Below are 15,904 nucleotides of genomic sequence, written 5' to 3'. Positions count from 1 at the left end.
TTCCTCACTTTAAACCAGCTAATGCATTAGTAAGAGTGAAACACTTAACGCCAAGTATTCACTCAGCTTCCTTAGAACTGAACTCCCTGCTGCTGGAATACACTGCTAAAAGACCCCATGCTAGCTATTTTAAAGATATGTCTACACAAACTGCAAAAATAAGCTTCAACAACATTCTCACAGGACCCCACTTGGATATTTTAAGACACAGACGCAGTAAGAAACTTAGAGACAACAAGCTTAATAGTATTAGTGCTCATATTAATAAAAAGCTTGAGACAGAGAGAACAGTGAAAACACTGTGGGGAGGTGAGACAGACACAACTGTAATAGGAATTAACATGAGGCCTGAAGAGATGCAACTACTCAAATTCCAAATTCTTCAACGCAAACTGGTCTAAATATCCAATGCCTTCACTTGCCCCAATTCATCTATTCCAACAGGTTATTTTGAAGTAAGAATGGGCAGTATCTTCTCAGTCCCATATGAAATAAAGGTGGATGGTGCTTAAATTAGAGGTTCACTTTGTTTAGGCCACACCAGTCTCTATGGTTTAAGATGGCTTAAAAATAAAAAAAGAATTCAGGATACCCAAAGCCTCCACAAAGTTGATCCTAAAAATACATATATAAGTCACCCAGTTCTGATGACTAATTTTGTTCTCTACCTGACCCCTATTATTTGCTTGGAAACATACTTTCTGCTTCATTTTGAAGCAAGAATGCTACAAATCAGGTGCATGTAAAGGTAGGTTATTATTACTGTTTTTAAAATACAGCACTATGTGAAATAAAACAGCAACAAAACACATTTGCGCCAAACTGAGTTACTGCATTATCCCACACCCCCTCACTGGCCCTTGCAAATCAAAGAGAAGTAGTTAATTTAGCAATTTGGAGCATTTTCTGGAGAAATACAACTTGTGAAAGATTTATCTGCATTGATTTTGAAATGGAACATGATGCAGTTGTCCTTTAAGAGAAGGTCAAACTTAAGGAGTACCATGAGCAAACAGATGAGTTGGCTGGAGCAGAAGAGGCTATCTTTGGAAAAAAATACTTTCCCAGAATACAAACTGTTGCTAATTCTTAAAGCTCTAGATATGATTCACACTGGTAGCATAGAAGAAAATGGTGAAAGCAGTTATTTGTCAGATTTTACATTTTCTTTTATATTTGTCTTTTTTTTTTTTAAGTGACAACCAGAATTACTCACCCCCAACACAGCTAGTTTGCTCATCCAAAAATGCATTACTACATGCCAAGCAACTTCTAACTCTATAAGCTGTTTTTTAAATGTATTGATATTTAATTTGTTCACATTATTAATGCTGGTTTAGTTGGCATGGTTACTGGACTACAGATTTGTTAATCTGTAATGCTTAAAAGAAACAAAACCAAAACACTAAATTTCCTAAAGGTCTGGTAATCTTATACCTCTTGTTTCTCGGGCCGGGTCCACGAAGCCTGGAGAGAACAGATACAGAACACAACAACAGAAAAAAAGCAATAAAAGTTTATCAAAGGTTGCTTTAGGTATCATAATGTATGCACCACATTGTGTTCTGTGCACATGCAGGCTCTAAGTTGTATGTATATCTCATGTGTGTGGGGTGATCGCAATTTCCATTTCCCAATATAACCTCAATTTAGATTTGCATTCAAAATAGCCTATAAATTCGTCTGAGAATGATTCAACAGAGGTTAACGACACCTAGAGACTGCTTCTGTTTTTACATATCCAGTGACTATTTCCCTTGTCACATCTCACCATTTCTAGAAACCTGCTCCCAGCATAGTGGGGAAGTGATTCTGATGACCTAGGTCACTAAATTGCAAAGATAGTTATGGAACTGGTTTTCTAACACTGGTTTGTTAGCCACCTGCACACACTGATTAACATTAACACTCATATCATTAATGTGATCATGCATTTGTACACATTTTTACATGCATACTGTGTCAGGAGTAGGAGACCTTGAGCTGCAGAGCACTGAAACAGTATGACCCCTCCCTGGACAGGAGACAGCAGGGCAGAACATTGTACCTCCAGTTGATAATGTCCACCTTGTTATGCTTAGGGATGTGTGCACCCAATTCTTACTGGGCTTGGGACAACCAAACAACAGGCATCAGTGAAACATGCACGAACCTTACCAATAAACATGCATTTCCCATTCAGAGAAAGCCACCAACAGTGTGGACCATATTCACTGTGGTTCAGAAAGACCATAGTTGCTGGGTTCCATTTTTGCCCTATAATTTATCTTCTGGTCTCTATTTCAATTGCAACTTGATCCATTTCAGTTCAGGAGTCAAAAATCACCTGCTAATATCACAGCCATGATGGCATTATTGAATGTGAGGCACAAGCATTGCTGATGTGTGGATATAACAGAATACACAACAGTGACGTTACAGAAATGGAGATGAAAGCTTAGGAAATGAGAATAAAAAACATAGTTTCCACAGTGCTTCTAGTGAACATTGTGAGACATAAGTATTAACATATGGTACAGACAGCCTCATTTCAGAATGTCTTTGATAAAAGCAAGTTATTTGCTTGTAACTAGACACCTGATGTGAAGCCACCTGAAGAGAAGCTCACCAACACCTGCATGGGCTAGGATACTCCCATCACCTGATCATTTCTCTGTACATATATCCTGTTGTGCACAAGTTCCTTGAAAGCTGAACAGGCAACCATAATAATGCAGCATAATCCCTTTCTGATGTACCAGTCATTTTCTGTACCTGAGCAAGCCAGGCTAGCCAGGGAACTGCCTTGCTTACACCCCTTTTCAATCCTATTGACTGAGTCTCTATGGTGTCAGCACAGAGGGATTTTAAAAAAAGAAAGGAAAAGGAAAAAGGAAAAAGGAAAAAGGGACAGATTTTATCCTTTGATGTTCAGTACATGTCAACCTAGTCAACCTAAAGGAAGATGAAGGAGGAAAAAAGCCCGTTCCCACACTCCTAGAGTTTGCTGTTTCTTTGTAATGGCACTCATGGGCATGGGGGAAAAAGGCACAACCACATTCTCCATCCTGGAGAGTTTCATACTAACTCTCCCTTACAAGACAAAGAGAAACACAAGCTCTACTCAGTGCCAGGCAGGGGAGAGAGGGAAGCAAGAGCCTCATGCATGCTAGCATCTTCTCTTCCCTTTGGAAGCACGTTGTTAAATGGGAGCATCTTCACTTACAAGGGAGTTCCTGGGAACTGCCAATGTAGTTTACTCCCTGGCTTATTAAATCCAAAGATATTCCCATGTACATCCACAAGATACAAAGTACTACACAAATTTAAGACAAGGAATTGTATTCAAGGTATATTGTCCACTTAAAAAAAAATCAGGAAATTAAACTGAAGTTAAATCTTGAAATGTTAGATCTGCTGCATCACATCTAGAAGCACTTAGTTGAAGATATTGCAACAATGCTCACTGGCATCAGCAGAGTATTTGGCTCTTCTCTATTTGACTCTTTTTTAAAAAATATTTTTTAATTACTTCACTGCTAAATTTGACTTAGTGTGAACTGTGCAAGGGAAGGAGTTCCTCTCATCTTCTGGTTATCGTGCCCTAGCATGTTGCTGCAACACTGGCAACTCAATGCTTATGTCCTAGCAAAGGGGCACTCCTTATGTTGCTGGAATTCAATCAAGTTTTCTTCATCTAAAGATTTCCAAATTTTTAACAACTTATCTATTTGCTTTAGCTGCCAATGACATAGAGTTGATAGTGGCTACTGGTCAGTAACAGTAACCCAGAAAATAAGTGGAAGGATGCATTGGACTGTTCTCAGGGTAGCACAATGCAGCGCTGTAATCTACCCGTCAGAGGTGTGAGCAAAAAGACATTTGTCATTCAGACAAGCAGTCACCTACTAAAGGAGCCTCTCAAACTCTGGTCCATTCAGAAGTCAGACTTCTGCATTTTCCTACTTTAGGAACAGGGAACCTTGTGGGACAGCCATGGTGGAAAAGGCCCAATAACACTATACAGGTTAAACTGTAAGTAGGAAGAATACCAGAGCTAATATCTTCCTCTGTTCTTTGATTCTTTCATTCTGGTAAGAAAATGTTCACTTTATTTTTGACTTGCCATTGAGAAAATGGTAATGCGATGCATGTCTTGATAGCTAGCATGGGAGGCCAGACAGCTGTACTGAGTGTGATCCTACGCCACAGATATACCTACTGCCAGCTCTGGCAAGATAATAAAAGAGCTGCATAAAAGCATCACCTGTTACCCCCCATTCCTCACACGCTGAGCTGTACTGCGGGGTAAGATACCTAGGTCTGTCTCTGCAACTGTTGCATGAAAGTGTGTGTAAGGATAGTTAGCGATTGCTTCATCCAAAAATCTGACAGGAAACACACTCATGTTTGCACTAAAATTGTAAAACTTTTATACACCAATACACAACAGATCAAAATGATATTTACTGAATAACAGTATTCTGCTAGAGCAATAGAAGAAACATGTCTCTTGAAAGGGCGTGAAATATACTGAAGGCGATGAGGAATATGACATACTGGCTTGATCAGATTTACACCTGGATCATTCAAAGAGAAAGCATTCCTCCTGCCTACAATGGCACAGCAATAAATACTTGAGGAAAGATCAAGCCAAGCCATTTCAAATCATCATGTTGATGACTTCCCAGGCCTGTTAGTTCTGCTATGTTCTGCAGTAGTGATAGGCAGGCATCTCAGACCGACAGGGCAAAAGTTTCTCCTAAGCAGCATGTTCCTACATTCACAACCGAAGTAAACCACATATAAGCAAATTTTTATTTTTTTAAAACTTTTATTTTACTTGCACTCTCTGCAGGGCAGAAGAATGCAAGCTGCCAGCTTACTAGTAAGAGGAAGCTTCCACCATGCCAGTATCTGGAAGTTTGGTCTGCTCATCTGTGTTGGTATACAGTTGCCAATCATCTGATTTTGCCAGGGCACAGTCATAACCACTTACCTTTGCAGACCATCATCAAAGCAAAAGATTGCTTGTCCAAGGGGTACCACGTAATGTAGGCATAGCCATAGAGAGGAGAATCTTTTGCTATGCATGCTAGGGTATCAACAGGTCTCTTAGGGATGTGTGGGAATGTTGAAATAGTTGACATTGTCAACCTAGGTGTTTGGGCTACAGCACCTCCTGCCCCTTGTCCACATGTCAGACTGTCTCTTTTCTTGGACAGAGACTGAGCAGGGAAAAACTCTCTAAGCCAGAGAGGTTTTTGCTTGTTTGTTCAGGCATTTGGGTAGGTTTTTCTGAAGTACCAAAAGTTCATGGGAGTTAAGGCACCTCTAGATCTTTAAAAATCTGGACTGAAATATGATTATAAAAGTAAACAACATGTAGCAAGACAGATACATCCATGGTTGATGGTTAGACTCGATGATCTTGAAGGTCTTTTCCAACCTAAATGATTCTATGACTCTATGATTCTAAGTACCTAAAGTGTATTCAAAAGTAGGGCTTGATGATTTTAAAAATAGTATCGTTTGTCCCCGATCAAAGACCATCCATTTCCCTGTGCTAGCCCAGAGACAGTAAGTGGATAGTAAACTAAATATATGCATTTGGTTGTACATGTAATAGAACGTTTATCAGAGCTATTTTGACCTGAGGATTTTCTGGACATCTGTACCATTCACCTAAACTTACAGCACAAGATAGAGAATCAGAAAAAGTAAAAACCAAACCAAAACACACACAAAATTTCTGCCTAAAAAGTGCATAGTATATGATAAAAAATATCTCTGCCCTGAAGGTTTGAACCAGTATGAGATACATGGTAGTACCTCAAACCTTTGATTTTCCCCCCATCTATAAAAGAAACTATCAGAGTTTTAACATTTTCCTTAATACTGATCACCAACTTCACAGCATCAAGCAGGATATATGAGAGTCTCAAAAATGGTTAGCAGTTTTGCCACTGAGATCTTGTTAGTTTAATTGGGCTGGAGAGATGGGACTCTCTGCAAACAGGCTTTCCTACCGACTTCTCCTTAACTTAATGTTATTTCAGTTTTTATATTCTTCTCCCTGTCAAAGTTCCTTTCCGTGGCTGTGATGGAAACTCTAGGCCTAAAAGCACTACAGCACTTAGCTCCTCCCACCGCTTTCCTAGACAGAGACAAGACCATGAATAACCTTACCCTGTCAAAACAGGTCCCCCCAGTCATGCTGTAGTGAGAGCCCAAGCCAAGAGGTTTTGAAGGCAATGGAAATCTCTCTCTAAATGTTGCAGGGATTTATACTAGCCCTCAAATCCAAAAGATGTTAAGAAAGAATTAAGGCTGGAAAACCTTGGCACCCTAATTAGTAAGTTACATGTTAACATCACAGTGAAGAACTGACATCATGAAGGCAATTAAAAAAGCTCATTTAGGAGGCTATAGTACAGAATGGCAGCTGTGTGGATGACTGACAGCGGATACCTCTCTCACTTTGAGACCTTCATAGTCTATCAACTGCTGCCTTCATATTGAGTCAGAACCTCTGGTATGTCCAAGTTAGCTGAACCTTCAAGCATCCTGTTATTAGAAGGTTATTAATAAGCAACAACTCCTTACTCCAACTTTTGTCTAGGCTTTCTTTGGCTCTACACTATGCCTCCTGATCACCTTATACAACTATTATGAAATATCTACAGTAGTACAGCACATCCTAATCTTGTCTAGATAAGGGGAATTGCAGCCAATAAAGCACTCTTTTTTAAAAGAAAAACTGCTAATTATTTTTGCCTTTTAAGAACAAAATGGTATTGATGTGATCAACAAAACAGGTGAACACAAAGGCAGCCAGGCTTTTGTGCTTCAGATACATGCAGTATTAGAATACAATACAGAAAGGCAAGAAGGAATTAACAGGCTCATTTTGGTCCACTGCATCTTTGAGAGATAATACCCCACACCTCTCCACCTGCCACCCTTGCAGATGATATCACCATCATGATGCAGCATGGACAACACTGGAATCAGGGTGCTCATTCCCACCTCTCAGCTTGGGAATTGAAGGGAAAAACCCTTTCACAAGCTTCCTGCAACTGTAGGTCCCTTTGGAAACTGCTCCGAAAAGGGTCCAGGACCTACTGCTTGTCAAGTTAATTCAACTCAGAGTGATACCAGCAGGAATTAAAAAGCATATCCTCAGTTGTTATAAACTGAGAAGGCTCTTTGTACGAAAGGACCTCTATGGCACTACTTCAGCTGTGGAGCTAACCCTTTAGCAGACAGTCTGTGCAGGATTGCATGTGTTCTCACTACAGAGAGGGGAATCACCATGATTTCCACGTGCATCTGCATGTGGCTGTCATGCATTCTGAATCAGCAGAGGCAGGCAGATACAAGCTGCACTGATCCCACCAAATGAGACCATAGTTTTGGGAAGGGTTATACCTTCTCTTCATTGCTGATGTTCCGGGTGGAAGTTTTCCATGTGATGGAAGGGATTGGGTCCCCAGATGCCTCACAGGTCAGTGTAATCTGATCCTCCAGTTCCATGGCTGTTTTATTCTCCACATAGGTGATTTTGGGTTTTGCTGAAAAGAAGCAGCAACCTTCTTTCAGTTGGTGCTCAGAATGAAGCTTACCTGTCAAGACCAATGTTTGAAACAAGCAACACTAGGGGAAAAAAGGCTTTTGAATTGGCACAGGTTTACTGCTACATGGGAAAGGGAGCAGAGTGACATTTGAGAAGAGGGTACCTCCTTGCAGAACTAGAAGACCTTTTCTACAGATGCTTACAGCTGAGGTTTGTAGGAGAGGACTAGAAGTGGATATATCTGAAGTAGAACCCATTTAACAGTGTACAAATGATCAGTCCCTAAGTCTAAGTCTTCCACCTCTCTGCTTTCTCTGCCCCAAGTTAGCCTTTTCATAAACAGCTTTGTCAAGTGGCTGCAGAGGGATGGGACAGGGAGAAATTTATTCCTTAACACTCCCAGATTCATGGAAGGTAGGAAAGCTGCTGATTCATTCCTGCAAGTTTGAGGTCATTCACACATATCCAAATTTGGGTGGAGTTCACCTCCCTGTCCAGGTTATAGCAAGTCCCACTGAAGTGCTAAAGCCCTTTTAACAGCAGCTTTGGTTGGATTAGGATTCAGCCCTCTGGGCCTGGAAGATATTTCAAGTAGCATGTGAGTCTCACACCACTCCCTGCACAGGACTGCATTTCTTTTATCAGAAACAAAGCAGAATGGAATTGGCATCTGTTTCAGACACATACACACTCTGTTTTGCCCAACATGATGGCAGAGGTGCACAGCATTACTTGGGAAAGCAGCAGCTCTGGATAAGCCACATCAGACATTACCTGGGATAAGTAGGTTACTTTGAGCTTGCTCTAGTGAGCTACCAATAGCCAGCTGGACTGGAAAGGAGTGGACGGTAAGAGCATGTTTACCAAAGACTTTGAGATGAATGGTGGCATCCTGCTCGCCAGCCTTGTTCTCAGCAATGCAGATGTATTCTGCTTCGTCACTCTTATCAACCTTCTTGATTATGAGCTCAGACCCATCGTAGTTCAAACTGTACTTCTCTTCATCGTCGGCCTCTTCTATTGGCTCTCCATCCCTGCAGGCACAAAGCACACTGGCTGTGTTGGCGAGGGGCAGCAGTCAAAGGTTATTTGTTTTAGGCTTGTTAATGCTAGAACCGCATTACTACACTGAAACTCCTCAGGTTGAGAGGGACCACCACCTTTTCCTTTCTCTATGGGCTGCAAAGCTTACATTTTGACCTATTCCTAATCCCTCCTGCCTTAGGGCTCTTGGCAGCTGAAACTTTGCCTCCTGACACATGTCATAGCCTATATACAAGAGCTATAAACACCACTGAAGGTAGCTTCTGTCCTTGCATTTCAAGGCAGTATTCCAAGTTGTCATCAGCTTTTTCAACATTACAACTTGTCCTCATAACCTTCACCAAAGGCTACACAATTTCAAGAATAGTATACCTGAAGTCTGTATCACTGCCTGACAGTGAAATTTAGACCTGATGAAATGAAGAGAAAGACTTCAGATGCAGGTCTCCTGGCATGACAAATGCAAGTTACAGCATCCACTTTTGCCTAAGTTTCACCACCAGTGCAACAGATGATAATAAACTGACCCATGGGACAGGTCTGGTCAGCATGAAGCTTCATCTGTATTTGCATCTTGACAAAGGATGCAATGGGACAGTTCAAAATTGCTGGTTTTACTGTTATTCTTGGTTTTCCAAGAAGCTGTACTGGTTTTGGCTGAGACAGAGTTAATTTTCTTTATAGTAGCTCATATGGTGCTATGTTTTGGGTTTGTGACCAAACAGCGTTGATAACACAATGATGTTTTAGCTATTGCTAAACAGTATACACACAATGTCAAAGGGGTTTCTGTTTCTCACACTGCCCTGCCAGTGAGTAGGCAAGGAGTGCACAAGAAGTTGGGAAGGGATACAGATGGGACAGCTGACCTGGCTAAACACCTACCTGCCAATGGGAAGTAGTGAATGAATTCTTTTGCTTTGCTTGCATGCACAGCTTTTGCTTTATCTATTAAACTGTCTTTATCTCAAGCAATGAGTTTTTGGATGTTACCCTTCTGATTCTCTTCCCCATCCCACTCAGGGGGCATGTAGTGAGTGGCTGTGTGGTATTTAGCTGCCTACTGGGGTTAACCCACAACAGAAGCTAACTGCAATTCCATTATGAGGCCATTTTTCCTCTTGTGAGAAAAATGAATTAATCTTATTCCAGTTAAAATGTTGCTTTCCCTCCAGCCTGGTTTTCCAGCCCTTGGTGAAAACATCCGTGCTCACACACAATCAGGACATTGCACGCAGCATCTTACTTTGTCCACGTCATGGTTGGCTCAGGAAAGCCATCAGCATCACATGCTAAAGTGACAGACTGGCTGAGGTTGGCAGTGGCATTCATGGTGCTCTGCCTGGCGCGCACAGAAGGAGGTACTAGAAGAGAAGGAATCCACATTGAAGTTAGAAAGGACAGAAGATGTGAGCAAGAGTGAGCCCTGGAAGGCTCACTGTAAACCTCTGCAATGCACACATGTCACTAGTAATTCAAACCCTTATACCATCACGTGCAGGTTTCAATAAACAGGTTTGATGCATGAGCTCTCCAAGGCAATCAGCACAGGGAAGGAAGGGCAGGGGGTAGGGAGACACACAGAAAATCAGTATTGTGGACAAACCCACTTGTGGGTCCCAACAAGATCAATACCTCACTCTAGGACATAAGACACTTAAGGTTTCTCTTGACATGATAATATTCTGTAAGCATCTGGTAAACAGTCAATTTCAGGGACATTTTTATTTGACACAGCAGAGAAAGATTAGTAAGCTGATGGTAGATCGTGAGTGTGAATCTAAAGTAACATTTCCATCAGCAGCCTGGAGTGCAGGTGCTACATATCCTGCTCCTGGTACTAGCCTTACTCTAAGCTGCTCACCATTTACGATGACCTGAATATCTTTGAAGTTGATCTCCCCACGAGCCAAGATCCGGCCCTCACAGCGGTATGTCCCTTCATCTGTTTTCTTGATGCCCCGGATCTGCAGGTAGTTGTTGGACAGCACTATAAATCGAACTAGAAAAGACAAAAGGAAAGCTCACTGCAGGCAACACGTTCTTCTTCTCTCCTTGCCCCTTCTGGGTTGAGACAAGGCTTAGCGTAATAAAATATCCCTTCCCATCATTTAATGGAGATGCTGCTGTAACTGGATCTGACATTGCCAAGAAAGAAACCAGATGTGGGTAGCAGGCAAATTGCTCTGGTGCTTTAAGTACACAAGGAGAAATAAACAGATAAATATACACACACAAACACGTTTACACTTAATTAACATCAGACAACAAGCAATTTGAAACTTGCCCCTCTTGCCCAAGGGTGGCAGAGTTCAAGTCTTACTACAGTTCCCTTGTGCTAGCAACAAGCAGATGTGGGAAGCAGCTGAAGCATGAATGCTCAGCTGGAATCAGGGCTCCAAAGTCTCCTCTGCCAGTAAAATACCTCTCTGGGCATGACAGTCTGCAGCATTTTGAAAGAAAGAGAAAGGTTCTTGCAAGAAGCTTTTAGCCCCTTTTCCTTAGGAAGACTGGAGAGTGTCATAACATGCAGCTTTTCTGTCTGATGGCATTTCTTTTATCCCAAATATTTTTCTAGCATTCCTTGGCCTATTCCAGTGTCAAAGCCTGATGGCCATTTCTGTGGAAACATTATTGCCCTGCCACTGCCAAACAGCACCTTGAATAACTAAATTCACATGCTAAGATCTAGTGTTAGGTACAAATTGCTTCTCTCCTCCCTTGTGACCACCACCATTTTGTTTTTCTGAAACCCTTGTACGAACTTGATTTGAGCCTTGATGAAAGATGGACATTTGACCCCTGAATGGACAAGCACCAAGACATCTCTTGTGCCTTACCATCTTTTTTTAGGATAACATCTCTGCCCTTGTGCTTCCAGATGATGGTAGGAGGCAGTGAGCTGACCACATCACACACAATCACAGCATCATCCCCTTCCTTGAATTCCTGAGGAGTGGGAGCATTCTTGAACATCAGCTTTTCTGAAAACAACGGAAGGAGAAAGTCACTGCAGCTTTCTCGGCACACCTCAAGCTCTGCTCCTGACTCAAGCCTGAGGAAAGCAAAGAAACTCCAGAGGACATTTTCTCCAGAAATCTTCTTGTTCCCAAGTGGACAACAAAGGTGTGCCTGACTCAATGCACTACACTGCAACACAGGAACCCCATTTTCCAGCCCTGTCTCCCAGGCATATCAGTGGGCCAAATCAATACTCTACCTAGCTCACCAATTTGTCCACACTGCAAAGAGAAAATGTGAACTTGGAACTGCTCAGCTTCCTGGCAGGAAGTGGAGGAGCTGCTATCATGGCTCTGCTGATGGCTTATTATAACCCTTCTGAATGTGTGATTCTCTTTACTGAACACTAGTCTTATCTCACAGCATGCCTGTCATCCACAAAAGCTGCTCTCTCTGCTTACTCCTCCCAGACATTTATGATGCACCAGAACTTTCTCCTTCTACCCCTTCTCTCCTGTCTTTCAGAAGAATTTAAGCAGTAGACACACTGGTAACGCCCTGACAGGCCAAGGTCTTAGCTCCCACCTACCCCTCCAAACCAAGAAAGGGGAAGCCTGCATCTTCTTAACATCCCCTTTCTTTTCACTCTCCTGCTTCCCCTTTAAAAGCAGCCTTTTCTAGTTGCCTCCCTAATCTTGCCTCATACATGTGCAAGGTAGACCAGAAAATAGCCTCGGAGCCGCTCTCTTACGGAAAATTTTCACATTGACGGTGGCCTCGGAGTCTCCCTCCTCCACGCTACTGACAACACATTTATAGATGCCAGCATCATCAATGTTTGCGTTGTAGATGGTGAGGGTGGAGGAGAAGTCATCATTTCGCACCACTGAGATGCGCTGTTGGTTCGGCGTCAGCTTCTCACCATTAGGGGAAAACCAGGAAATGTCTTTGTATTTGGCCTCCCCTGCCACTAGGGACAATAAGAGAAAACAGAGCAAATTGAAATGAATTCCCAACAAATCTGCACAGAGGGAATTAAATACAACCAGTAGTGCTATGCGGAAGACTGACCCAGGGGAAAGGCTTCTGGTACTTGAGAAGCAACCAAATAAAATTCTCTCTCACAGCACTGTGAATGGTCAGCTGCTGTCCTGCAAAAATTATATTAGGTTGGTTTTATAATCTAAAAGGGTACACTCATTTTAGCCCAGAATGGCCTTCTGTGCATCCTGGGATCCCATGTCCCAGTCCCTCCACTACACAGATCAGCCCAAGAAATGAAAATCTCTTCTTGCTTCGGCTCCTTCATGTTTTCAATAAAAACCTGTATTTGCAGGCTGGGCTACTTTGCACACCAAAACGGTGACATTGGTGTAGCAGCAGTTCTGGCATTGATCAGCTTAAACCTCCTGCTACACTCAGTGTGAATCAGAATTGTTATTAAGTGGTTCCAGGCTGTTTCTTTGTTGCAGCTCACATCTCTGCATTCCTCAGTGTGGCTTTATTATTTGGGACAAACTCCTATTATTGGAGGGGCTTTAATTAATCCCACAGTTTTCTGAATGCAAATATCATCACAACAGCACTTGCTCAGAGCATACTTCCATTTTTAAAGCACTGGCATTAACAAATTCCTTTGCAGTTAAGCATTCCTGAATCAGATGACCTCATTACTTGTCCCAGTCAGTATGCTCCTGGGGAAGTGTGGCCCTCTGATGGCATTTTGCTCCCAGAGTTCATTACAGCACCTACTTCCTCTGTGTCATGCTTCAGGATGCTATCATGTCAGTGTTCCAACATACTAATTCCTCCCATTAGAAATCAGGCCAGCTGCTTTCAGGAGAACCTCTGAAGAGGACATGTAGATGCTAATTTGGAAAATGCCATAAAATTGTAGGACCTGCTCTGGGGCACATGGATTGTGCCAGCACTACGCCATGTTGTGCAGGAGAACAGCCCAGGGCAGTTGGTGGCCTGAACAAACAGTAAATTGGCTCACAAGAAATACAAGTTTTCAGCAGCATTAAAATCCGTAGTTGCAGAAGTAACAACTCTCAAGTCACCTAGCACTCCCATTACTGCTGTTAGCAGTTGATTAGAGAAATTACTTGGAAAAACAACAGGCTTAATTCAAAAGATCAAAGAGCTGTGGAATGATGCAAGGTGTCACTGTTGTGGCTGTTGCTCAAGCTTAGAGACAACACTTCAGTACCTGTTTTTTCATTTTAAAATCTGTTTGCTGGAGCTGCTTTCTGTTGCCAGCTCTCAAGGGAGAACGCATTTACTGTTTCCAGTAAACAGCATGTGTTGCCTTTGCTCCTCAGCCTTATAAACCATAAGGGCATATGAGAAAGAAAGAGCAAGAGATCTTGCAGCTAGACCTGGCACTGGAGCTTTTACCCCCAAGTTAATACACTGATTGACCTTCCCAGCAAGCCCCAATAGAGACAACTGATGCCATAAGCCATCACTCACCTTGACATAAGAAGAACTTAGATTCTCCAACGCTGATCTCCCCCTGGCTTGGAACGATGTCCACTTGTAGTGAGGCTGGAAAAGAAATGAGCACGCAAAAGATCGTTAGACAATAGGAGTGGTCTTCAGCAAAAAAGCTTTGCCAGCCTTCCAATCCCATGGCTCCTTTACTCATCCAATGGAAGAGCATAGGGTCAAGCATTCTTGGCTTCAGAACTGTTGCTCTTTATCAGTATTTATCTGAATGTGTCATGGACTCCTGAGAACCCAAAAGAAGTTGCTAACTTTCAGAGTTGCTTCCAGCCCTTCATAAAACCACATGGAATGATACAGAAAGGACTGATTTACATTCAAATCTCTACCACACTGCACTACTAGGGAGCGCGCTTGGTGTGCGCACCAGAACATCAAACAGCTTGTAAGGACTCCTCTGAATTCAAACTGGAACTGGCTCAAAGTTGTATCCTGGCAGTAAATACAAATTATCTTTGCTTTGGAGACTACTTGTTGCTGTATGTGATACCGTATTCATATAAGCCCCAGTTATCAACCATCACAAACGCAGAATGGAAGTCACTGGGTCCTTGATCTCCTAACTCTGATCTTCTGGTCAGAAACGTAGTCCAAACAGCCAGCAAATCAGAGATGTTTATGGCAGACAGAGCACACCTGGATTAGGAAGGAAATTTCTTCCAGTATATACTGACAAGGACTATTGACAGTTTGTGATTTCTGCCTTCACAGTACTGGCTGAGACTTGCTTCCAAGTTTATCCAGGCACATTTCACCTAACTCCCTCCTACTGCAGAGGTGAAAATTAGCAGTACTTTGGTCTCTTCCAATGTCTTCTCATGGCATATCACCAGTGCTTTGGGGTTTGTTTTTTTTAGCTTTTTTTTAGTTGTTTTCTTGATTTTTTGTTTTATTTTATTTTTAAATAAGAGACTGAAGGTGTTTTGTCAGCAGAGATGGAGCAGATGTTCCATGGACCTGAGTGAAGCATCTACTACATGCTTGTCTGGAATTGAGGGAGCCTAGAAGTGAAAGATATTGTACCTTCTGTGCTCCCTACAACCGAATCTAGCACAGCCTTGAAGGAATCATTTAAAAATAATCCAAGTTAGATAATAATTCCACAGAGTATATTTGAGGATACAGTTGCTGAAAGAAATCAAAATGATTCCCAGACATTTTCAATCTCCCTTCTGACATCTTTAACTCCTGTCTTGTCCAAGGGTACTCCCTCGCCTTCCTTGTACTTTTCAGTGAAGTACAAGTTGTCCTTCTAGCTCCTGCATTCAGCCTGTTTTATTTCTAGGTAATCTAATTTCTCTCAACTATACTACTTTAATATAATTCAGTCCCAAACAGAACTGCAAGTACAAAGAGCCAAATATAATAAAAGGCTAAAGGTTTATCAGATTCAGTGCAGTGAGGACTAAATAGCCTACTTCTATAGGCTCATTTTTGTTGTTTTTCTACAAATCTTTCCAACATCTGAATTCTACATTTTCAATCATATTTCTGGGGTGCTCTTCCTGGGAAGGTGTCTGCTGTATGGACTGAGTGGAAATCTTAAATGCCTCAAATCCAGAACTCTGGTTCCTCCAGACCAGATTTCAGCTTTGCAGTACTATCTAAAACATTTCTCCTTCTACATTACAACGGGACTAGATTTGAGCATAGACAATAGTACAAACTCAGTATCTTTGGGCAGCAGCTGCAGCAATACGCAGTGATGCAAATACTCCAGAATAACATTACAGTAGTTTCCAGTATGAACACTTCAGAAGCTGGGGGCATCAGGAGAAGAGAGGCACCTTTTAATAATAGGACGTTTTTACAGTGTTTTCAAATTATCAATTAAAC

At 42.0% G+C, this 15,904-nt stretch overlaps 3 protein-coding genes across 11 annotated transcripts in view; 1 reads left to right on the top strand and 2 right to left on the bottom strand.

Moving 5' to 3' along the window:
• The window catches only part of ZW10 (zw10 kinetochore protein), a 563,481-nt gene that overhangs the window by 266,210 nt on the left and 281,367 nt on the right, over positions 1-15,904 (top strand). The gene's annotated exons all lie outside the window — the stretch shown is intronic.
• NCAM1 (neural cell adhesion molecule 1) overlaps positions 1-15,904 on the bottom strand; it is a 152,673-nt gene that overhangs the window by 47,309 nt on the left and 89,460 nt on the right. For 5 of the 8 annotated variants that reach the window (XM_049799546.1, XM_049799548.1, XM_049799551.1 and 2 more), the window contains exons 2-9: positions 14,036-14,110; positions 12,312-12,530; positions 11,440-11,583; positions 10,464-10,601; positions 9,846-9,963; positions 8,420-8,589; positions 7,411-7,553; positions 1,438-1,467 (exon numbers count right to left, since the gene is read on the bottom strand). In XM_049799546.1, the coding sequence (XP_049655503.1) occupies positions 1,438-1,467; positions 7,411-7,553; positions 8,420-8,589; positions 9,846-9,963; positions 10,464-10,601; positions 11,440-11,583; positions 12,312-12,530; positions 14,036-14,110 (1,037 nt within the window). The remainder of the gene's footprint in view (positions 1-1,437; positions 1,468-7,410; positions 7,554-8,419; positions 8,590-9,845; positions 9,964-10,463; positions 10,602-11,439; positions 11,584-12,311; positions 12,531-14,035; positions 14,111-15,904) is intronic. The other 3 variants (XM_049799547.1, XM_049799552.1, XM_049799550.1) reach the window with 1 other exon arrangement.
• The window catches only part of LOC126038182 (uncharacterized), a 178,771-nt gene that overhangs the window by 94,569 nt on the left and 68,298 nt on the right, over positions 1-15,904 (bottom strand). The window lies entirely within an intron of this gene.

This window comes from Accipiter gentilis, chromosome 5 (assembly GCF_929443795.1).
Source record: "Accipiter gentilis chromosome 5, bAccGen1.1, whole genome shotgun sequence".
NCBI classification, from domain to species: domain Eukaryota; kingdom Metazoa; phylum Chordata; class Aves; order Accipitriformes; family Accipitridae; genus Astur; species Astur gentilis.
Note: the sequence above shows the minus strand (reverse complement) of the source record. Positions and strands in the feature narration are given on the sequence as shown.